General features: G+C 48.1%; 1 protein-coding gene across 1 annotated transcript in view; it reads left to right on the top strand.

Moving 5' to 3' along the window:
• The window catches only part of LOC144138747 (putative cytochrome P450 301a1, mitochondrial), a 114,811-nt gene extending 90,056 nt beyond the window's left edge, over positions 1 to 24,755 (top strand). The window contains exons 3-9 of the mRNA XM_077671161.1: positions 631 to 821; positions 5,130 to 5,331; positions 6,806 to 6,962; positions 17,370 to 17,539; positions 22,021 to 22,099; positions 22,814 to 23,062; positions 24,538 to 24,755. Coding sequence (XP_077527287.1) covers positions 631 to 821; positions 5,130 to 5,331; positions 6,806 to 6,962; positions 17,370 to 17,539; positions 22,021 to 22,099; positions 22,814 to 23,062; positions 24,538 to 24,651 — 1,162 coding nt within the window. The 3' untranslated portion in view covers positions 24,652 to 24,755. The remainder of the gene's footprint in view (positions 1 to 630; positions 822 to 5,129; positions 5,332 to 6,805; positions 6,963 to 17,369; positions 17,540 to 22,020; positions 22,100 to 22,813; positions 23,063 to 24,537) is intronic.
• Positions 24,756 to 25,373: the final 618 nt, after the last annotated feature.

Here is a 25,373-nt window from a genome sequence, read left to right as displayed (position 1 = left end):
CTTTCGGCGACATTTGAAACGAAAGGAGCACATACGCTGCCTTTTTTTTCTGCTGTGGATTTTTAATGACTACTCGGTTATCGCATAATAAGCCTGATAATGACCTAGCACTTTGAAGGACTGTCCGCAACGAAGTCATCGTTGCTAAAGAGCCAGCCCAACTTCTGGCTGCGCAGCATGAGTAGAAGGGGCGGATATGCACCCGTCTGAAGTTAGGGCTAAACTTGGCTGTCACGTTCAAAGGACATATTATTCTAGCATGCCCTACACTTAACTTTGACCTCTAGCCATTCCCCTTCTTCCTTGCCTCGACATCTACTGATTACACACCCACCATTTCTTCGACATAGAAGACACAGGCGGTGGCTCTTACAAGAAAATGTGTGGTCAAATGGCGAATGAATCTTACAAACACCGTAAAGCACACCTATGTTTTTACACTTCCCACGTGAGCAGACTTTGCTTCATCAGGATTTTTTTTCCGGGTGGCCACGTCAGCTTCATCCATTTTGAACGCTGTATGCATGTCCTCTTCGTCAGTGTGTCTTGTTCATCACTAGTGGCTCTGTTTAGTGCCCTTTGGAAGTTGCCGTGTCCAGTGACATGCATAATCGGCCTCTTTCTGTACAGCCAGGGTGAAGAGTGGCGCCGCATCCGCACCATGGCGCAGCCGTGCACCATTCGGCCTCGAACCATCCAGGCGTACGCCGAGGCCATGGGACAGATCGCCGACGACGCGGTAAGCCTAATCGACTTTTACCGAGACGACAACGGCGATGTACCTGACTGCCATGCCATCATGAAGAGATGGGCGCTCGAATGTGAGTACCCGCATTTGAAACCTTATACGCACCTTTTTCAGTCCATAAGAGGCAATGTATGTTTTCCGCTGTTATTTACTGAACTGAGAGCATTATGTAAAAAATAGTGAAAGATCGCAAGCATACTATGCGAGCTGTTCGAACATTGAGGAGAAAACCGGGGACATAAAAAAAACAGGACACGCCGCTGGCTAAAAGCAGAATATTTTCAATTTTGGAGCTGCTTCTCGCCAAGAAATGCACCAACTAGCACAAATTAGAGCCCTTCTATGTTATGTGAGCGATACCAAAACATTTGAACATTATTGAACAAAAATAGCACTGAGGATGCGTATGAATTTGATAAACTGAGTGTACATAGCGGCCAGTTCACACAAGAACAAAGCACATCGGTGTGACTCGGCCGCCCTTTACTCCACAACAAAAACCATTTTTTGAGAAAAGTGTGGAAGCTTTTCACATTTTGGTTTTTAAGTGTTCCAGGAGCCGACACCGAGGCATACAATGCTTTGCAAAGTCATAGTTTACAATAACACCATCAAGGTTGCTAGCGGCTGCCAAAAAAAGAAAAAGACGCGCAGCACCCGCATAACAGAAGAGTGTATACGGCGGCCTAGCAGCATGACCGGCTGTGTTGTACATTCCAGTTATCTTCCAACTTCTCAAATCTGCAACGAAGGTCTTCACCCGCCACCAAAAAGCATCATCCGGACGCCGGGGCACATGAGCTTCGGCAGAAGGGGGAAGGGGCAGTTGCCACCCCTCTCCCCCCCGCCACACCAGCAGTTGAATTCACCCAAGTTCCCCCTCTTCCTCAACCCCACTGCTCTATTCGTGCTTGCTTATTTTTCCTCTGAAATTGGGGATCACAAAGTTTCCAGAATGTTCAAAGCAGCCTCAATGTCAAAAGAAGGTGGGGAGCGCTTCCGAGGCTTCTTCAGCGCGATCGTTAAGCTCTTGAAGAAAACCAACCTTTAAAAAATTCCCCCGCATTTCCCCGAGGGGGAGAATGTGAAAGTGCGAATGCACGGTTGTCGGCCCGCTTGCGGCGCTTGCGCCCGGCCCCCGCAGTCCACCGCCTCGCCGCCTTCTCTTCCACCTCTTCCATCGGGTTTGTAGTATCACGTGTACACCACGCAGTTATCAAGCCGCTATAACGCCGCTGAGTCGCCAACGCACGCCGGTGACGACGTAGTTTGAATGCGTTGAAGATATAAGGCGCGTCACTAACACTGATATCAGCGTCGCGTCCGTGGCTTGGTCGGTAGAGCGTCGTGCTGCGGCCGCAAAGTCCTCGGATCGAAACCTGGCGCCGGATGCTGTTTCTTTTTTAAATATAGAGGAGCACTGCGGACGCCGCCGCCGCCGCCGGCGGTGGATGGTTTGGGGTCGCTTATAAAGTGCATTCGCACTTAAAATTGTGCCGCATGGTAAAAGCTATCAAAGAGAATGGCCTGTCGGTTTCCTTCAGCACCGAAACGCATAAACCGGACCTTCCGTTCAGGGCTATCATTTCTGAACTGCAAACTTGGCATACAAGTGTCAAGCCTCCCGGCAAGACAGCTTGCAAGGGTGAAGCCGCAGGACCCATTTAAGATACCGAATTTAGCGCCTGTATGCCAGTTTCTGGAATGTTATGGGTCAAGCATGATGTCAGGATTATCAATACAGGTTAAGGACATAGCGCACGACGGTCTGCTACCTGCTTTGAGGAAGGCACTTAAAGAGGATGGGGTGATGTCATTTCGAAATTATGTCAGTTTTTCTGTCGATACCTTTCTCGAACTTCTGGTTGCATACTTCGGAGCCACCATTGTGTCGTTCCAAGAGCGCCATTACACGCAACGCAGCGGAATGTGCATTGGTTCACCAGTCGCGCAGTATTTGTGTGACATATTTTTCTGGCTTTCTTCGGCAGGCGGATCACCAATATTCTTGGTGAAAAGAGAGCGATTGTAATCTAACGGTATGTAGACGACATTTTAGTTTTGTGCACGCAGAACCCAGCAGCGGACCAAGAAGAATGCGTGGAAATTGTTTTGAGCGTGTTCGAAGGCGCATTATCTCTCGCTCACGAGATGTCAGTCGAACAAGAAATAAGGTTTTTGGACGGAACACTGCTCTCCAAGCCCGATCACGCGTGCTGAATATACGTGCCGCTGGAAGGATATTCTGCCCTTGGACTCCGCGCATACGAGGAATGTCAACCGTGGATTAGCTAACTGCACTCTGACTCTCAACGTTAAGCCTGTCATGCTGCCACGAGAGGGAGAGTAGCTTCACAGACCAAATCTCGAAGCTGCGCAATTTAGGCTATCCAAATACGGTCCTGGTGTCGATCTGCGAGTCATTGCTTCAAAACATAAGAGGAAAACGCCCGAGGGGTCCGGGGGAGGCCACTGACAGGATCAAGCTTGCAGTTGCGTCCTGTCTGCATGGAATCACACACAACATTAATAAGAAGATAGCGGCCAGAGAGGGGTTGACAGTGGATTGTGCAGCCCCAAATAAAGGGTATTCTATGTGCCGCCGTGTCAGTCAGCCGATGATAGCGAGCCATTGCAGAACTAACCACCGTACCAAGTACGCAGCATGTGAGCAGGGGGTGGTGTACAGGCTACCATTATCGTGCGGAAAAAGCTACATTGGCCCGACCGGCCTCTCTATCAACGATCGAGTTCGAAAGCGCAAGGCCACAGCAAAGAACGTTTACTGCGCCAAGTGAGAAGTGAACTCCCATGGCGTGATTACCGTGCACAAAAACGGTGATAGGCTTGCGCGTGAACTCATCTAAGCGATGGAAACTGAACAAAGCGTCAGCGATTGTATCAGCACTGCGTCGGTCGCGCTAACCGATTAATAAAAACTATTTCAGCGCACTGTTGCACAGGCAACACGTGGCTTGGGGAGTGTATAAACGTACAAGGCGAGGGTAATAAATATTCACTTGGTAGTGTCAGCATTTGTGCTTCATCTTTTGTCCTTGTCTGTGTCCTGAGTTAAATTTGGGCTGACCAGTATTTTAATTAATTATGCATGTGCGTCTTCGGCGAGAATGAACACCGGCAGGACAAGAATTGCGAATCTCTATTCACATGAGTAAAAAGATGGTGACAGTCTCTCATGATGAGTGGACTAATGATTTTAAATGCGAGTCCACATGCTACTGAAGATTGTCGATGGCTATAAAATAACGCGAAAAACCATGATGGCGAGAACGCTCACGATATGACTCCGTTTTGGTATACGAAATATTTTCTCGCTATTTTTCGCTTCCTCTAAACTCTGCTACAAGGTGAGAACGGCAGTATCTGATGTAGTGTATCAGTCCGCCGAGGCGGTAGACTCGGATGTTAACACGCGCGCGTTTTTAAAGAAGATTGCGTTTAATGCGTGACATATTCGGCTTTCTGTCACGTGTCTTTTGCAGTCGGTGCAGTAATTTATAAGCAGATTAAATCCGAACAATCACACGAACGACTTGGATCAGCTTCGAAATACTTGCAGTAACGCACTCTTTGCGCCTTGCGGAGAAACAGCCAGCTGCGATGAATGAAACTGAAGGCGCGACCTCGGTTCTTGTTCTGAAGATGTCCCCGAGTATGCTTAACAGCCCAGAGAAAAAAGTTAGGTGCAGTAGGTTAAGGTCACTGGCTGGCCCAGTCAATTCAGGTGCGCCAAGCTTCTGTAGCGTCCAGCGGGAGTTTGCTTTTGGTATACTATTGGGTTGCATTCTGGTCGTGACCCGCCGCGGTGGCTCAGTGGCTAAGGCGTTGCGCTGCTGAGCACGAGGTCGCGGGTGCGATTCCCGGCCGTGCCGGCCGCTTTTCTGATGGAGGAAAAAAGCAAAAACGCCCGTGTGTACGAGATTACGGCGCACGTTAAAGATCCCCAGGTGGTCAAAATTATTCCGGAGCCCTCCCCTACGGCGCACCTCATCGCCTGCGTTGCGTCGGCGCGTTAAACCCTACAATCAGATCATTCTGGTCGTAATGTACTCCGCCATTGCTTTATGAGACAAAGTGCTTATTTCGCCTGACCAATTTACTCGACCTTTTCGCTATTACTTGTGACATAGGTGAACAGCGCTCAAGGGTGACACGGCAAGGTTGTTTGGGGAGATGAGGAGCTTAGCGCTTACCGGCTCCTGAAACGTGGACTTATCAGCGTGCGAAGTCAGTTACTATACGATGTGGTGGAAATTTTGTTCATTCTGAATGCATTGCCACGAACGTAACGCTGGTAAATGCTGGAATGTCATTTCAATTGGAATGTCACGTTGGAATGTAACTTCTTCTTCGTCGCCAGCCGTAATGCTCGTGTCCCTGGACAAGAGGCTCGGCCTGCTGGAGGAGCCACTGCGACCCGACTCGGAGGCTGCGCGGATCATGCACGGGGCCGTTTCCCTGTTCGCAAACATGGACAAACTGGCAACCAGATTTCCGTACTACCGATACTTCCCGACACCCACCATCCGAAAATTCGAACGCAGTGGGGACTACCTCGTCCCGTGAGGAGGAGTCTACTGGACTCTCTCAATTTTCTTTGCGTTGAAAACATTCACGGAATGCAGTTGTTACATTACGAAAATGAACACCTGTAGACAAAGGCGTGGACGAAAGAAGGCGAATGAACGGAAGGTGCATATAATGAGCGCCTTCTGTGTCGACACACATATTTCGCCCACATGCTTTGCGCAGGTGTTCATTTCGTAAAACATTTGTAGCCTTAACGTACCTAAGAGTATGCATTTGTTGTTTCACGGCCCTGCGAGTAATAAAAGCCGGCAGTGATGTGAGTCTAGCTATGGTCGTGATGGCGGTATTATGAGGCCCTGAAGTCATAACACCGTAATGTGGTGAAACATATTGCCTCAATTTTGCGACGCCATCTGGCAAGAGAGCATGCGTGAGTGCTTCCGTCTCTCCCAACGAGAAACGCCATGCTTCTAGAATATGTAAAGTCAAGTGAGCAGCTGGAAAATGGGAGATGCCACTGTAGGTGGAGCACCACTCGTCGCTTTATGAAGAGCACACGGCCGTCGCTGGCGCTTTCTGTCGTACTCAGCTGAGGTTCGCCCCGAAGAATGGCATTATTACATTCGGGCGTTGGGCTGGAAGAAGTCGTATCCATCTGGTCTGGATTGGGACATTTCAGCTGAATACGCACATTATGGCGTTAAGGTGCTGACGTTGTTAACACATTGGAAACATTTTGCTTTAAAAAGTAACCTTGATGATTTCGGTGCTGTCCCAGAGTGCGAAGAAATGCGAGTACAGCACTTGAAACCCTGCCGTTTTATTCCAGGTGCTTACCCAGCTCAATAAGGATTCAAAAAGTACCAGATGGTCAGTTTTGCCGATATTCTGCCAGCACTCAGAGCAATCACTAACAATTGTGAATTACTACAATCATTGAGAACCTTGATAAAAATTAGGTTGAAAATGCATGAACCATTTATATTTGTTAAAACTTCAAAGGGGACGTGTAATGAACAGTAATTGTACCTCCAGCCTCCCTAAAGGCATAAACAGCTTGAACGGAGTTACTGCAGAAACGGTACATCTATTTTTAACACAAAACTCAGTCATGTTTTATGACATGGTAGAAAATACTCGACTGGTTTAGAAACATAAACACGTTGCACTGGCAATTCAAATGTCGAGCTGTGACCCAAACACCGTTGTTTCGAAAAACCACAATAAATTCATTGAACTGTTTCATCACAGCACATTAGACCACCATGCGTCTCTCTTCCCGGCACCATTGATAGCTTCTTTAAGATCACGCTCCTGCCATAAGACCTGCTACGATAAGCGGGCACTGTTTGTAAAATGTCCAGTTAGTGGGGAATTTCTACTGTTCGCAACATATTGCCGCAGTTAATGAAGCCACAATTACAGCCGTGAGCCTCAGCATGCACAACGCGTTTTCATGTCGTCCCTGCTGATATAGCAAATTTGGGTGCCCCTTCATTGCCGCAGGAGGATGTTTCGCATAATAAAAGAAGCCGCCGAGGCCACTCGGGACAAACAAGGCCAGAACTGCACCATCTTGAGCCACCTGCACAACGTGGACAAGGTCGACTTCAAGGAGATGTTTACCTTCCTTCACGACTTCGTGGTCGGTGGTACGGAAACGGTGAGCAAAAGTTCGCTTGTCAAGGGGCCAGACTTGTTCACTAACTTGAGAGCCCACAAGGCATCAAGAACTAAATTAAAGAAACAACTTCGGCGTTGGCGCTTGGAGGTACAGCTACCGAATTAATGATGTCGCGCTAGCGTCGACCGGTGGGTGGGTTAGCGCCTTATCACGGTAGAAAGCGGCGAAACGAGCGAGAATAGATCACACAGTTCGTTTGCGCCGAACGAACCGCCAGTGCAACCGACGTCTGCTGGGCTGCTCCCGCAACCACAATACAAACCCTTTCCGCTTGTAATCAGACGCCTATCTTCATTGCCGTAAACAAGGCGCACAAGAAATTGCTGTCGCCAACCGGCAGGGAAGATAGACGGTTGATCACCACTGGGAAGGGGTTGCGTCGTGATTGTGGGAACAGCCTAGCCGCCGAAGTTGTTGAACTGGTGGTTCGTTCGGCGCAAACGAACTGTGTGATCTGTTCTCGCTCATTTCGCCGCTTTCTACCGTCATAAGGCGCTAACCCACCCACCGGTAGACGCTTCCGAGATATTAGAGAGTTTTAGCTGACCGTTTTTGACGCTCAGCTATGCTCCCGATGCACCGCTCAGCACAACCGGAGCGTCAGCAGCCGAAAGGCTTTTAGCTACGCGATAATCGTATCTCCCTCGACGGGGAATGATTCCTGTGACTGGTCGTTTCACGTGCGCGTGTAAACCAAAACTTCATCCTAAAGGAAACATAAGAATTTGTATTTCTTACCCGCCGCGGTGGCGCAGTGGCTAAGGTGTTGCGCTGTTGAGCATGAGGTCGCGGGTTCGATTCCCGGCCGCGGCGGCCTCTTTTCTGATGGAGGCGGAAAGCAAAAACGCCCGTGTGTTCGAGATTTCGGCGCACGTTAGATCCCCAGGTGGTCAAAATTAATCGGGAGACCTCCACTACGGCGTGCCTCATCGCCTGCGTTGCGTCGGCGCGTTAAACCCTACAATCAATCGATTTGTATTTGTTCGCCCAAACGAAGCAAAATACCGTGTTTCTTGGCCTCATTTAACCTTTTTTTGTATAATGTAGTCGCTGACATGGTATAATTTTTCTAAATAACAATAATGAAGCCGATAAACTTTGGAATAGCCAAGCCAAGGCTGCCTTTCTTGGGGCTGCATAGAAGCATCCCCGCGCTTCGGTCGACGTTTTTCGCTTCCGTTCTAAAGATCTTTGAGGTGTGTGGCACCATTGCCTGTTCGGAAGCGCTTTCGCGGCTTCGTCGGTCGTGTTTCAACTGAAGAAACGGAGTTCGCCGTAGCGCGCTCGCATCGCGGGGGCAGCCATGTTAAAATTCCGCACGGTGGCGTAATCTACCGCGACGGTCAGCTAAGCAGCCCCGGTTAGCGGAGCGGGGCCCCGCTCCGGTATCGCCGGTAGCACACTAGCGCGCCACGCATGCGCAATGGCGCTCCCGCTTGCTATCGGAGCGGAGCGGACCGTTAGAAACGGTCAGCTAAAACACTGTATTATTAAAAAAAGGGTATCTCGAAACCAGAGAAAATATCCCGGGCATGCAACGTATAAGCGTATTCTTGGCGCCTTTGCGCTTTTGCCTACGGAGATGAAAAGAGAGGGGGGGGGGGAGGATTGGGGGTAGAGCTTTGCTGTAAAAGTCTCTTTTCTTTGAATTTCGAAGCTCTCTAAAGTGAGGCGTAAACGAGCGTCCCGGTGTTTTTTAGTACGCATTACGAAGCGCTCCCAGGCGAGCAGTAAACGAGTGTCCCGGTGTTTTTTTAGCACGCGTTACATTCTAGCGGGAGGCGTAAACGAGTTTCCCGGTGTTTTAGTAGCGTGACTACATCAGACGACAATTACGACGACGACAGGAGACACCAGTAGCCCCAGCCCCTGAGGGGCTTCGCCTCTAAAATTCGGCGGCTGTACACCGAAATCTTTGTTTCACCAAAAGATCACGCCATTCTCAGCTGATAACAATCATACCGATCCCATAGCAAACTTCAAAAAAGTAATCAAGATATTAAAGAAAACAGCGGAAGCAGCGGCCACTCCCCGGTCACTTTTCGGCGTTTTCTCTATCGCGTCAGATATTCTTGTTTGTGCAATTTGAGGCCACCGATCCAAGCCATCGCCACGAAGCGTGACTGGACGATTTCAGTGGAACTTCCAGTTCCGTTTGATTGCATAAACTGAATGTTAACGTGTAGTTAACACACCTATAACTATGTTGCTGGTGCTGGCCCGTAATACTCTACTCTAGCCCATATATTTCATCACTGTGGCTATCAGTTGGAATGTTTTTAATATTTTTTGGGTTTTTCGGGTTATAAAAGCACCCTTCGTGGCTTGAATGGAGCAGAGGAGGTCACCGAGGGCTAGGTTTTTTCAAATTGAATGAAGCTGAGGGTTGTCTTTATGAGCTGTTTAAGAGCTGAAGTTTGTTCCTGGTCTGCAGAAGCACCGCATAGATTTATCCTGCACTTAAATGTGCCCGCTTTCGTATTTGTTCCAAGAAACGGTTGACACCAGCTTCACCAATCCCGCTTCACCACTCGTGATTAGCAACGTCACGAACAACGTCACGGTACACGTTTGCAGCGCTTTTGGCGTTTTCTGCGTTAATAAGCAACTGGTGTTGCCGCGAGTGGTTTGTTTGCATGGAATGTTGTGTTTACGCTTTAGCGTGTAATTTGTCTTTTATGGCGGGATCAACAATCCTGGGGACTCGGGAATGCGGAAAAGCGACGTCGATCTGCCAACAGAGCGAGTTATAGAACTGCACAGAACAACGGTATGGGAAGAGCGCGTAGAAAGAGCTGCCTCCGGAACAGGAGGAGTTGTCGACGTTGTCAGGGTGACGAAAAAGTCTATATGCGGCGCGCCAGCCTCTGCGCCCTCTCAACCGGTCCCGCGACACCCGCCACCACTAGGAGGCGCTGTAGTACGGAGCGTGAAGTAGTAGTATGTAGTACGGAGTCTCGTATGGAGTGTATTCGGCTTCCAAACGCCCTAGGATTTAAGGGTAGCACAAAAGGAGTTACCTTCAGGGCTCTTTTTGCGGTGAAAAGAAGATTAGAATGTTGGTGGGCGAAAAGGGGAGAGGGAAATACTGCCTAGTATAGGTAGCCCCTATTACAGAAAAAAAACTATTTTGTGCCTGCCCTAAGAGCAGCGCTAGTATAACGAAAGTATAAAACACGGGTATATTAGCTTTTTTTGGTAAGGTGACACGGCATCTACAAAAGGGATACACTAACAATTATCATCATCATCATCCCCACACCAAAACCACCAGCACCACCACCGCCACCATCATCATCATGGACCCAGTGCAAAGCAGCAAAATAGAAACTTCGAGCAAGGCGTGACTAAGTTTGCGCGGAAGAGGGACAAGATCCCGTTTTTTAAAAACCCACCAGTACCTCTTCGATTATTGCTTCTCCTGCGGTTTGCTGTGAGTGCTGTTTGTAAGTGCATGAGTTCAAACGTGGTGCTCTTTACGTACGTTACCTTTTCAATCTTTGTTCTCCTTGTTTCCATACCGCTGCTGGCACGAGTATCGCGATTCTGAGTGACAGGATAGGGGGGGGCGAGGGAGGATAAAATGGCAGTTTATGACCCACCCCACCAAGAGGCGTCGGTACTTGTAGTTACTGAAAGCCACTGAACTGTACTAAATGCGGTTCTCAAAGGTGTCGTTTCCTGCACGAGGCACCTTGACCAATCTTGGTGACGGTGAGTCGGAACTTCTCGGATATCTGGCCCCACCTCTTTTACCACCGCTTATAGCCTCAGCGACCCTCAAAAGAATGGAAGCTTTCAGTGTACCCTCCTCCTTTACACTTTGTAACCATCTTCGTAATCATATATTGAAAGTTCCATTTTCGTGACTTGAATGAACGCCTACACATCCACACAGTAAGCTGTTTTGAACATATCACACGTACATAATTATTTCACACAAAACGTCTTACAATGAACACACCATGTGTTGACGCTCTTCGAGCTTCGTTGCCCATGCGCCATTAAAGACGTACTACTAGTACTACTACTACAACTACTACTACTAGTACTGGGTCATTCCATGCCAAACGTCCCAGCAGTAAAATCGACCATCACGGATTTGCTCAGTAAAAATTGTGGGTCATCCTCACATGGCCCACAATGCTCCCTGTAAGTGTTTTTGTCCAAAAAAATGTTGTTCTTTTTCTAGCGGCCCTTTTACCTACAGGGTTTAAAGCAAACTTACGTCTGTGAACAAATTTATGAAAAAGTAACTTCTCTTACAATGGGCACGATTTTCTGTGAACATCATCTTGAGGCCCTGGGCTGTTATAGGCCGCAGTTTGAAAATATGTTTCCTTTTCTTTGCTGTGATTACGATATTCAGAAAATAACGATGTCGAGCATTTTCAAACATTTTTCGCATATGAGAGCACATTCTCTCAGCCAATGAAGCATTTGTACTTGTATCTCAGCATAAGTGGAAAATTGGTAAAAACTATATTTACACTGAAAACAGCTGAAATCTGCGAAAAAACGTTTGTCAAACTTGGGAAAATCTCCCTTATGGCCCATATTCACCTTGAAATTGCTTATTGTTGTGCTCGTAGTAAAAATATCAAATACAAGTCATTTGCTAGTACAAATGATCTCAGTTTATTTCAGAAAGCTTAATCAGAACAGTTTTTGTTTTAGCAGAGAAAAAAAAAATTCAATTTGTACAGCGACACTACTTCACCCCGTTGTTACATAGAGCGTCTTCTCTGCACGGCATGCACCTGCCTGCATGAAAGAGGCGCCAGCCAACGGGTTTGCGCTACAAGAATACCTTTCGCCGCAATGGTATTTGCAGCGTCAGTACAGAAAAAAGAATAATTCGCGTGTTAGTGGGAAAAGTAGAACATGGAGCTAGCGGTGGTGAGCCCATTCCATGAGTACTGGTAACTCAACGGCTCGACATCAGATGTGCATTTAAAGCATCGTGTTATGCAATTCCCGCTAACGCATAACAATAAATCCGTTTGACTCGATGACTCCGCCGCTGTTTATTTCGTAATTTTCGGCATACTTAAAAGATACCGCGTATAACATACCCTGCTTCTTTAAATGCACGTCCATGTCCAGCCAGCCGTTGAGTTACCCGTACTCATGGAATGGGCGCAACACCGCTAGCTCCACGTTGTACTTTTCCCACTAACACGCGAATTATTACTTTTTCCTGTACTGGCGCTGCAAATAACATTGCGGCGAAAGGTATTCTTGTAGCGCGAACCCGCTGCCTCTCGCCTCTTTCATGCAGGCAGGTGCATGCCGTGCAGAGAAGACGCTCTTTGGAACAACGGGGTGAAGTAGTGTCGCTGTGCAAATTGAAATTTTTTTTCTCTGCTAAAAGAAAAACTGTTCTGATTAAGCTTTCTGAAATAAACTGCGATCATTTGTACTAGTGAATGGCTTGTATTTTATATTTTTACTACGAGCACTACAATGCGCACTTTCAAGGTGAGTATGGGCCAGAAAGGAGATTTTCCAAAGTATGACAAACGTTTTCTCGCACATTTCACCTTTTTTCAGTGTAAATATAGCTTTTACCAATTTGCCACAATGCTGAGATACAGGTACAAATGCTTCATTGACTGAGAGAATGTGCTCGTATTTGCTAAAAATATTTGAAAATGCTCGACATCGTGTATTTTCTGAATGGCGTAATCACAGCAAAGAAAAAAAGAAAAAAATACTTTTAAAATGCGGCATAGAGCAGCCCAGAGGGTAAACATGACGTTCACAAAAAATGGTGGCCCTTGTAGAAGAAGTTACTTTTCATAAATTTTTTCATTGACGTAAGTTTGCTTGAAACCTTGGAGGTAAAAGGACCACTAGAAAAAGAACAAAATTTTTTTGGACATAAACACTTTCAGGGAGCATTGTGGGCCATGCGAGGATGACCCACAATTTTTACTGAGCCAATCCGTGATGGTCGATTTTACGGCTGGGACATTTGGCATGGAATGACCCTACTACAACTATTATTACTACCGCTACTACTACCACAGCAACCTATACTACTACTACTACTACTACTACTACTACTACTACTACTACTACTACTACTACTACTACTACTACTACTACTACTACAACTACTACTTCACACTGTTATTCCTGGGTAGGATCAGAAAGCTTAGATTGGCGCGTGTTCGCCGAAGGGATCCGCGCACCCCGGTGAGGGTAGAGGAGGAAAGCGTGAATGATGTTTTCTCCGTGCATGTGGACCTGTGCCTCACAGGTCGCAGGCCCAGGCAGCAGTAGAGATGGCATCGCCATCTTTAAACGCCTCTAGAGCGTCGTGGTGATCAAACACCTGTTCAATGTGCTGCCTGGTTTCGTGGTGTGCGTTGAGATGACGTCCACGGACCAGTGGAAAGATTAACCTGCCTGTTATTAACAACATAGATTAATCGGACAGCCAAAACACCAACTCAACGCGTCGCTCTTTTGCGAGGTGTTTGTGCAACGGGTTGTAGCCGCACAGCGCCGCCGAGCGAAACTCGGTTTTTCTTTGAAAAGTGCGTCTTTTTTTTATGTCGTCGTGATCTGTATCCTCTAATTTTTTTATTGCGCTATTTTGCCACAGGGCATCAAAGGAATGGAAAGTTAAAAAAGGAAAGTGACGGGATGCACGCGGCTTCATGCCCTACAGAATGCCGTATAGACCAGTCTCAGCTATAAAGTCCAACAGCTGCTTGTAAATAGGACCATGCGTCCACCGATGAATATTGGGCGGACGGCCTGGGCGATGTCCTGGGGCTACCATGTGTCGGGTTCAGGCTGGTCGGAGTCCTGGACATGTCACCAGGAGGTGGTCTGATGTCGCCTCCGCAGCGGAAGCAGTTCAGTAAGGGCAGGTTGCATAAGTCACTGCAAGGCTAGAAGTCCATGTTGCACGAACAGCAGGCCTCTAATGATTAGTTTTTTTCGTATGCTAAGTAATTTTGTAAAGAAAACAGCAGATATAAATAACACCTCAAGTCCTTATTAATGATTCCCATTTACTACACTGATAGCCAAGTAAAGTTGTACGTTTTTAACAACATTACTGACGCGACTGAGCGGCGACTAAGCACGAGGACGCGGGTTCTATGCCAGCCACGGCGACCTAATTCCTGGTAAAGGTGAAAAAAGAGAACGCCTGTGTGTCGATATTGTGGCGGGCCCGAAGATACCCAGTTACTATAAATCAATCTGTACTGCTCCACAATGGCGTACCGTGTAGCCCCAGTGCAGCTTGAATGTTCAAGGCAATTTTTTAAACATCCATCCGGCATATGTTGCACTCAGTGAATGTGCAGATGGGGGGTCCATAGCCCTGAACATTGATGCCATGTCCCGGCCGTTTGTGAACGCCAGTCCACATACGCACAAGATTGAGGGGTTCGTAGCACCAAGGCGCTCAAATCATGGGTGAACAAATAGATCATCCAAGGCGCAAAGACGTACTCTCTGGGCGCCCCACAGGCTACTCGTGATGTTGAAACGTGCGCGGTTATTAAGGGGAAAACTTTAAATGGCCTTTCGAGCGGGAAAATGACGGGGAATGCTGAGAACGTTCTGAGAATGTAATGGCCAAGGCATAGTCCGGCATCCTGTTTAAACCGCTGCTGAGCTGTCCACTGAACTTTGTGCCCACGCCCGTTACCACTGCACCAGCCCCTTGGACGGCACCATTCGAAGATCGTTACGCTCGCTCGCCGTAGCCAAGAGCCTCCAATTCGCCCCCGTGGGTACCTTTGCCTTTCAAAGCAGCGCGTTTTGCCCGTATGGCAGCTGTCCACCCTCACCAAGCGAGCGCTGCGTCGGGCTTTCTCAGAGGCCCGTAGCTTCATCTCATCTGACCACCCCACCCTTGCTTGGAGCGTGATCCCGGCCTCAGGCATCGCTCCTCCCACTCAGATTTTTCGTATGGTTGAGTGTACCCCACAACGCCTTATTTAAGGGCTCGGGGTGTCGGCGTCTCCTGTCGTCGTCATCTCATGTCGTCATGGTGGTAAACACCGGGACACTCGTTTTCCGACACCTCGCGCTAGAACGCTTCGTGCTTCAAGGAATTGAGACTTTTACAGTAAAGCTGTATGCCTCTACCCCCAATGGTTTCATCTCCGTAGGCAAAAACGCCAAAGCTCGAAGACGCAATACGCCGAGCACTCAGCACCGAAACCGCATTATGTGTGATAAGGCACCTGATAACAATGGCACCCCCAGCACGTGTTCCTGGTAATGAATATGTTTGCAAATTACCTTTGAAGGCTAGGCAGGATCTAGTAACGCTAGGCGAGCGCAAGCGACAAGCGCGCAGTGACGACGAGAAACATTTCATACTCTCCGTCTCGAAATTCCCACTCGCATTCCGTTTCGAAATTGGTCTCAAACGCGAGGTTTTCCCCTGTCAAGCATACCCCTTATCATACTGCGGCGTGTGACACAAAGACAAGTTAATTTAATTGCCAACAGCTCATTTAATTGCTTAAATACGGTTGAACGCAAGGGAGGGCGCCAAGTCCTCAGCAAGCGTGTGATTGCTGCTCTCACCGGCGCTTAATTATCCGGCCCCCAATCAGTGCGCGCCGTGTGGCAACAGAGAGACTTACAATCTTTGAATACACTGATATGCTGCATGCTTGCCCCTCCCCAGGTTTCATGTTAGTGGACATGGCCTGGGATTTTTTCCACCTCTCGCGTTCCATGAAGCGTATAGTGATCGCAGGATTTCGCTTTAAAATCGGCGTCCGGCATTCGCCACAGAAAACGGCTCTTTCGGAAACGTTGCATTGCACGCGGCGCTCTAAATCACTGTGCCAGCTCAAATTGAGCGGTAACAAATGGTGGTGACGCCGGCCACGTATATGCGTTTCCCAGTCAGTACAGCACGCCGTCACCTGAGCTTGCTTATGGGGGTTATATCACAGCACGAACGTACCTGAAGTATGCAAAACCACCCGAACGGAAATAAATAACAGCCAAAACGTACCTGCAATGGTTGGAAACCGCGGTGTAGGAAAATATCCTACAGAAATGGCCGAAACTGACCTAAAAGGGGAATACCCGCAAAAACGTACAAGAAGGAGTACCTGAAACTGACGAAAAGGCAACGAAAATACCCGAAATCCCATTTATACTGCATAAAGATGTCATAAATGGATTATATGTGTTATAACAAATGGTAATAACCCGCCGCGCTGGCTCAGTGGCTAAGGCGTTGCGCTGCTGAGCGCGAGGTCGTGGGTTCGATTCCCGGCCGCGGCGGCCGCTTTTCTGATGGAGGAGAAAAGCAAAAACGCTCGTGTGTACGAGATTTCGGCGCACGTTAAAGATCCACAGGTGGTCAAAATTAATCCGGAGCCCTCCACTACGGCGCGCCTCATCGCCTGCGTTGCGTCGGCGCGATAAACCCTACAATCAATCAATCAATGCTGATATTCAAATATAACGAACACTTGAAAATAAAAAAAAGTGGTAAGAGGATTTGAAACCGCGATCGGATGTTCGCTTCCGCAGAGGCAGAACTCCTACACTACAAGACCAAGCCGTTCTGAGCGTTAAAATTGAGGGCCACAAGCACGTGGACATAGCTTCAAACATGCCCCTAGATGGCGCCGTGCGTCGTTTGGCTGTGCTGACTAGGAAACGCCTATACGCGTCCCGGCCAGTTTACCGCAGACGAAAGATCAGGAAGAAGAAGAAGAAGAAGGGAAATTTACCATCATCGTCAACACGGTGGCAAGAGCTAGCAGCGCCGCAAAGCGTAGAAAAAAGATCGAAGCCGTTTGGGAACGTTAAAACGGAACTCTACGCAATGCAAAGCGTCCGCAGTGGCAAGATTGCAAAGCTCGTCGACAACGCGAGGCGAAACAAGGCGCCTGAGGCGTTCAGCTGGACACTATAGCTTTGGCATCCACAACCCATAAGAAGTGCTTAGGTATCATTGTACATTTAAAAAAAATATAAATTATGAGGAGGGAAATAACATACCAACTTCTCCAGAAGTTCAGTAGCTCAACCAGGTATTTCCTGTTTTAATATGGCCTACCACACCCGCCGCGGTGGCTCAGTGGCTAAGGCGCTGCGCTGCTGAGCACGAGATCGCGGGTTCGATTCCCGGCCGCGGCGGCCGCTTTTCTGATGGAGGCGAAAAGCAAAAACGCCCGTGTGTACGAGATTTCGGCGCACGATAAAGATCCCCAGGAGGTCGGAATTAATCCGGAGCCCTCCACTACGGCGCGCCTCATCGCCTGCGTTGCGTCGGCCCGTTAAACCCTACAATCAATCAATATGGCCTACCACACATACAACACACTTCTTTCTACGACGTCACTCCGCAAGTAAACGTTTACCTTTTCTTCTACTTCGCAGACGGCGGGTGCAGCAACATTCACGCTGTATAGACTGGCAATCAACCCCGACGCCCAGGAAAAAGCGCGACAAGAGGTTCTGTCCTCATCATGCAAGGACTCCTACAGCGCGGCGTCAGAGAATCAGAATCATCTGCCGTACCTGAAAGCTTGCATCAAGGAAGCGCTTCGGTAAGGTGACCTTGTTGTATATATATAGCCGAATTGCCAGATAGCCGAATTGGTAAGGCATTCGAGATCTAATCGAAAGGCGTGGGTTCGGTCCCCACTCTGGGCGCGTGTTTTTCTTTCTTTCTTTCTTCCGTATATTAAAAAAAAATATTAACTTCATTAACCGTACTAAAAAAAAGAGCCTAACCACACCCCTATGCCTCCTTTGGCGTTGTAGACTGCCCACTTATCTTTCTGTATTTCCCCAACGAGACCTACTATATATATATATATATATATATATATATATATATATATATATATATATATATATATATATATGTATATATATATATATATATATAGTCTGGAAATATAAAAACTCACACAGAGCGCTAAAAAATAAGGCAAGTAGAGACAGAGACCCACGAGAAAGACAAAAATAAAAATAAACGTTCACTGACGTTTCAGGAAGAGGACTTCCTTTCTTCAGAGTACAAAATAAGTTGATTTCAGGGTTATATATATACAGAAAATGTAGCAAGGGCGAGGGCAGGGCAAAGGAAGGGAGAGTTTGTACAATGGGATCATGGTTGGTGGGCAGCAAAAGAATGAGAGAAGTGGGAGAGGGAGGGAAAAAAATTGCACCATCTTCCCACGTGGGAACCCTGAGGGGATGTAAAGCCGTGGAGTAGTAGCGTGTTGATTGGTTGTTAGAGTAAAGACACGTGTAGTAGCGTAATAAATGTCTTCTTTATTTATCGAGTACTGGGGAACGTTTTGCGGCTTCTCGTTCTCGAAGCGAAGAATCCGCTGTTCGACGCTGCCGTTTCGAAGAGTTGTCACGTAGCCGAACGCCATCTGGATCAGCTACTCGCCGCCGGCGTTTCAAAGCGGCTTTCTCGTTCTCGACGCGAGGAATCCGCTGCTCGACGCTGCCGTTTACGTTCGGCGTCGCGAGGTCTCCTCTGTGCAGCCTTGTCTTCGGAGGTGCTCGCGGTTCTGACAGTGTGCTGGCTGGCGCTAGTTGAAGGTTTGCCAGCCAGTTCGCTGACGGAATCGTTGGCGTCAATTTCCAGTCATCGGACGGCGCACTACCGAAGAAGCATCTGAGCGGAGCGCGGACGGGGTTTATTTGCAGAGCAGAGGGAGTGGAGAGGAGGAGCAGCGCGCATGCGCGTTATTGGACAGCTGGTGGGGAGAGGGGAGACGAGGAGCAGCGCGCGTAGCGCACAGGTGGTGTGGAGAGGTGGAGCAGCGCGCGCTTGCGCACAGGTGGTGTGGGGAGGTGGAGGAGAGAGAGAGAGAGCGGTGTTATCACAGCTGTTGTGGAGAGGAGGAGAGGTGTGGACGCCGGACGACGGAGGATCGACGAAGAGATGCTTTGCATCTAAAATAACTAAAAATACAATATTATAAAAAGGACAATAAGAACCCACAGTCACGCCGTACGAACATGATAAAAAAGAGCCAAACAAGAAAAGAAACGAGGGAAAAAAAATAACAAGGTAATTCTCCCCTCCCCTGTGGCAACAGGGGTGAAAGAGGGGTCAAAACAAGATATGCCCATCCAGGTGTTTGACATCGCAAGACCGTTCAAAGCGCAAAACGTAAACGAGGGACGACGAGAGGGCACAGAGACACGCGCTGGATCAGCTGGACACAGGGCGCGTGTCCCTGTGCCCTCTCGTCGTCCCTCGTTTACGTTTTGCGCTTTGAACGGACTTGCAATGGAATACCAACTTGCCCAGAAATCCGCCTTAATCAGTTTGACATCGGCAAAAAAATCAGTCACGCGGAACGAAGAAGGTTCAAAGAAGATATGCCCATGCACACAAAGGGCGAACATCTGCCCATACACACGCGTTCTAAGAATCAGGGTCAGGTGATTGAAACATGAGACACTTGGCTTTGGTGTGTGGGAGTAAAGGGTCGCGCCCAAAAACAGTAGCACAGGCAGTTTTGACAGGAAATGAGTGGACATTGGTATACAAAGAGCAGAAAAAAAAAACTGGGTCAAACAAGTTAAGAAAAGAAAGAAATCAGAAGGCAGGTGCACGCGTATGACGCGGCACCGGGCGGTATGCATCTGGCCGGTGCATGGTACCAGTTCAGGGAACGCCGGGGCGGTCAGCAACGAATATTAGAAAACAGCAATACAAAAAAAAAAAATTCACAGCATATCCACGGGGTGAATGATGATGAGTGGGCGAAGCTCCTGAAGGGAAATCATCGGTAAAACCGTGACTCTTCAGTGAAAGTTCGCCCACTACATCTGTGTCCGAACGTAACGTCTAGAAAGTCTCGCTTAAACCGCGCGTCGGCACCTTGGGGCTGAGCTCGCCTGATGCGTTTTGCAGACGCCTCACGAGCTCTCACTGCATCGGGGTCTGCCTGCCGATACGCGCGCTTTCTCGCCGCTTCCCGTTCTCTGACGTTTTGGAGATCCTCTTCGCGCCGCAGCCGTGCCGCTTCGCGTACGGCAGGGTCCTCGCGCCGTTGCCGTGACGCTTGGGCCTCTCGTTCTAGAACGCTGGGATCTTGGCGGCGTCGTCGCGCAGCCAGACGACACGCTTCGGCCTCCCGCTCTCGTACGGCAGGATCTTGGCGGCGGCGTCGCGCAGCTTCACGGAGCGCTTCTGCCTCGCGGGCTCGCACATCTGCAGCCTTATCCATCGGGCGACTCCGAGCGCGCGCCAACAGCGAACGGATTTTATTACAACGCTCCCCGCCATCTAGTAAACAATCCAAGAACTAAACTAGAGGTAGCCACGCCATCTAGTAAACAATCCAAGCGCATCTTTTCATCATATACAAGTACCGCCATCTAGTAAACAATCCAAGAACTAAACTAGAGGTAGCCACGCCATCTAGTAAACAATCCAAGAACTAAACTAGAGGTGCCTACATACATACGTCGACGATGGACATACCCACGCCCTAAGGAGCTTCGCCCCGAAAAGAAAGGGGTAGAGGAAAGCAATCACCGTGCACAAATTGATTACAAGGTGAGAGTGTCAAAGCTAACAATGGTACTGCAGCCTTCTACCCAGAATATAATGTCCAGACTTGCTTGTCAAATTTGGTTTAGTAAAGCCATTGTGCTAAAAAACGCGGTGCTAGCACGAAACAATAACCATCTACGGGGGTTCTCCAACTAATGGGAGAATATTATCGAAGGAAACAAATGAACAGGCATAACACTAGCCTGAGAAATGCAGCCGAAATTTCAATCCGAGGATTCGCACGTCATTTTCCCATAACTTTCATTGATGCCAAACGACGCTGACCTAAACTTATAGATGAGGTAGGACTCACGAACCTCGCGATCGTGATGCGTTTTGAAACTAGATTCAAGAATTGTGGCCTTCAGTTGGTCAAAAGAATGACCAGGAGTGTTAACATGCTGTGATAGAGGCAAAGAAGGGCAGGTTTTTGCATCAGAGCGGTATTGTTAAACCTCAAACCAAACGAATATATATATATATATATATATATATATATTCACAACAGAGTGCAGCTTGGTGGGTGGCAAAGGCTGTAGTGCTTCGGCAACTAAGCCTGCCTTTATTGCCTGCCCTAAGCAGCGCTAGTATTCAACCAACAGTGTAAAACATGATTACGTTAGTCCTGTTTGGTAAGATGACATTTCATCACCCCGCTTCAAAGGGGAGAACAATAGCAATCATCATCATCATCATCATCGGTATTATCTAATATTTATGTTGTTTCCAGTATGCCGATGAGAGTATATCATAGCGATAACAGAGCCGTTGCGGCCGTAGTTGCTAAGTGACGATGATTTATGGAATAAGGGCTTTACAACACGTTTTCTTAGCACGACGTTTAGAGCTACTCTCGTCACTCCCTTCCGCGGGGCGAAGTATGGTCTTGAATTACTGAATCGTATGCAGACAAAGGCAGATAAGAAGGACTCACGGTTTTTATTTCACTGAGGCCGTTACCACTGCATCGAGGCCCTTTTATATTCTAGCTTCAATTGTTTACCTTACTGTGACACAAAAGCAAGAGCCATACCCAAGAAACCAGTAGTTTTCGATGTATCAACTTTGCAGAAATAAGTGGCGATTGGTAAAATGAATCACAGCAGTTGACGAAACTAGGGGAGTTAAACTAACTCAAAAATTGAAAGACACGGCGTCAATGCAAACATTTTTGGCCGCGTATTTTATTCTTTCAGCCGTTGACCATTTCCTAGGACACACACGGTAAATTTTTTATCTATCGAGTAACGAATGGTTTCAAACAAGAAAAAGTCAAGGCGATTCCGCCTTGGGATGGCGGGTGACGAGCGACGCTGCAAACGTTTTAGTAAGTAAACTTCTTACTAAACAAATCGGAGACGGTGATAGCACACGTAGCGTTAAACGTCGCATAGGCCCCATGATGCGGTGTCAGCATGAGTAAATCTATTTCTATGACGAATGAAGTCAGTATACTTGCGGGTCTTTTGTCAAAAAAGATTTACGCATTGCATTCAGGTTCCATCCCATCATACCAGGAGTCAATCGGAAAGTGAGCCACGACGTCGTCATGTCTGGGTACAAGATACCAGCCAATGTAAGTTGCCATTGCTTTTTTCCCAAAAGGGTTCTTCGTACTCCTTCAAAGAAAACTTCGAGAGTTTTGGACGGTTTCTGCACTGAAACTGATTGCTTTTGCGGTGATATATGTTTCATAAAGTGCAGACTAGGATTACCCTTGAGTTGCCCGCCAGCCCAACGGGCTGCAAATTATTAAGTAAAATTGGTTGAGGCCAGGATGGAGGGTGTGGCTCAGCACATCCCTTTAGCATCACTTACCTCACTATTATCGTGTAAGGGGTGTCTGCTCAGTAACCCCATGACTAAATATCTTGGGTACTCCGAGAAAACACAGTGTTTGTAGCGTGAGCTTACACTGGCCGAGGTTGAGCAGTCTCGCGTGGCTCCTGGAGAGCCGTGCTGCACATGCGCGAGGAGCAGTGACGTCTCACGGCGCACAGCTGGCGCGCCGGAGCCGCCGCCGCCGCCACGACTGGATTGGATTGGGTTGGGTTGAATTAGATTGGATTGGATTGGATTAAATGTGATTGAATTGGATTGTATTGGCTTGGAAATTGTTTTACCACCAGTAACCATGATAATCAGCTAATCCTAGACAACCAGGAAACCTAAGAATAACCAGCTGAACCTTAGCTAGGTCGACCTAGGCCACTGCTAATTTTTTCAACAGAAGCGCAAAACGCAGGCATAGACAACCACCTATGTATGGCGCTGTGACATTCTTGCGCAGACTCTGATGAGGACGGAGCCGTTTGTGGCCGGCCAGCTGGAGGAGAATTTCACGCGTGCTTCCGAGTTCCTGCCCGAGCGCTGGCTGCGACGGAGCGACCAGGACCAGGACGAAGGTGGCACTGGTGGGAATGGCAGCTCGGACGCGTGGACCCTGCACCGCTTCGCATCTCTGCCCTTCAGCATCGGGCCACGCATGTGCCTCGGCAGGAGAATCGCCGAGATGGAACTGTGCACGCTCGTGGCAAAGGTAGTTGGTACACGAACTACTACAAGCTACACGCGGACACATCGTTTTGACTTATTGCGAGTGGGCAAGCTATTTGTGCTTACATATACACATAGTATATGGCTGACGGAGAGTGGGGATCACTCAAATACAACTTCAACACGACTTGTTGTACAGGTACTCGCCAAGGACATAGGGGATGAGATCACCATAAGGTTGGAAGTGAAGATGCACGTCACTTTTTTAGTTGAAGAGAGATTGTTTAGTTGAGTCGTTTTGGCGGAAAGTATTCATCAATCTCCAATCATGCGTACTGCGGTCATGTATTACACGCCTATTACAACGTACATCTTAGAAACGCACCTCAGTGACATTCCAAAACCAGCATGCCGCTGACACAGTGCACGTTTATCTTGTTTGGCAATAGTATAGCTTTAACTAATTCCTCCGGCAATACGGTTCTTGGTTCTTGTCAAAATACATGCCATTGTGTTTGAAATGGCATGGCAAATCCACCGAATTTCTTAGACGTCACACCTTGTCCATGCTTCCTTCTAGTCAAGTGGAATGACAGGGCCTTTTACTTGAAATTAGGCCACAGCTGAGTGGCGTGTGGGATCGTAATCTAACCGCGATCGTCAGACAGTTAGGGTTAGCGTTCACAGCCGCGGCTTTGGGACTAACGCACTCTTTGATGACAGGGTGGTCGACTATAGAGGCGTACACTCGGTGACGTGATAGTCACAGACCCTTTGCTAGTGGCGTTCTATTTCATGCTGCAGATTTACCCTACCAAACCGCAGTAATGTGTATGGGCTCTGAGCGTTTTTGTACTCCACATATTGCGGCACTGGGTTTCCTTGTTTTCTTTGCTTCTTTGCGATAGGCAGGCTGTCACCGTTGCGTGCGCTTCCACAGTGTGTCCTGTTGTTTTCGTCTTGACCTTTGTTGCTGCGCACAACTTTTATACCCTTGTTACACGAGCACTTCAATGGCCATGAAAGAGTAAGGCAGTTGACCCTATGAGCCGTTAGGCGGAGTTAGGCGGCAGCGCAAGCGCCGTTGGAAACCCAGCGGGAATGGGCGCCAACGTAAGACGCCGGGCTTTGTTCCGCCGCTGTTAGCGTACGTTCTGTTGTCAGATAGGCAAGATGGCAGCCCCCAGCAACAACGTGTTCCCGCTCGTGCGGGCACCGTCAAAAACGCTCGTGCGGGCACCGTCGCTGACGCATTTGCAAATTAACTTGTGACGGGACAGTCGCGTTGCGGTTAGTACAAGCGATGACTAAAGAAAATAACAGGAATAAACGAAGCTGTAAATAGTTATTCACGCTATGACCACTATCCAATGTTCTATTCTGTGAGTGGTGCGCTCGTACGCATCCAAAACAGCGAAAAAAAAACGTAACACGAAAATTTCGTGTCAGTACTGCTTTAACTAATTTACGTGTGAAACTATGCTCAACTGTACCGTTAAATTATCTTTTTGCGCGCAGGTGCTGAGTAAATTCAAGGTTGAAAACCCCCACGGTGACATCGGCTTCAACACCGAATTCTCCGGCAAGCCTGCTAAACCTGCAAGGTTTCGTTTCTTTGAACTACAAAAATGAAACCTTCTTTAGGTCTAAATGCACATTTCCCATGTTCTCTCTACAACACTTTCCAAAATGTATTGTGGAAAATCATCAGAGCAAAAATAAAGCTGGCACCTTGACTAGCACTAAAGTGAGAACTTGAAAAGGGTGTGTTGGACGCTTTTTCCCTCTTTCAGAAAACGTTACTTACAAATTGGTAAGTTATTCACTGCACAAAAGCGACACCATTCCTTGACGAAGAGGTGCTAAAACAGGAACACACGCAGCACCCTTTGAAATGTTTGACGCTGTTCCGGCATGTCGCTGATTAGCCTCAAGCGGGATTTCTGACGCATTTGTTCACAGCAGAGCTTTGTAGGTCGACACAAATTCGTCCATCGCGCCGAAAAACCCCGAAGCCCCAAGAAAAAATGTGATTTTCGAGGTCCCAGGGATCGAACCTGGGCCATTTACGAGTTTAAATCGGCAACCTAACCACTGGGCCACCATACGCGGTGAGGGGAACGGGTTAGCAGCGGGGAAGAAAATAACATGTGCAGCCAACGTGAACGGAAAAAAATTCAGGGAAGCTTGCGCTCACGCGCAAGACTTGAATGGCACAGCGGTTATAGGTGAGCATTGCCGGAAACATAGTTAAGTTTTCCTATCATTGTTTATTTGCATAGTTGCGGTTACAGTAATCGTCGTCATGTGCATCAAGAGGTAGTCGTCTTCTTCGTGACGAGTGGTGAATGCAA

This window comes from Haemaphysalis longicornis, unplaced genomic scaffold, assembly GCF_048455015.1.
Source record: "Haemaphysalis longicornis isolate Haplotype H1 unplaced genomic scaffold, Haemaphysalis longicornis Haplotype H1 scaffold_5, whole genome shotgun sequence".
NCBI classification, from domain to species: domain Eukaryota; kingdom Metazoa; phylum Arthropoda; class Arachnida; order Ixodida; family Ixodidae; genus Haemaphysalis; species Haemaphysalis longicornis.
Note: the sequence above shows the minus strand (reverse complement) of the source record. Positions and strands in the feature narration are given on the sequence as shown.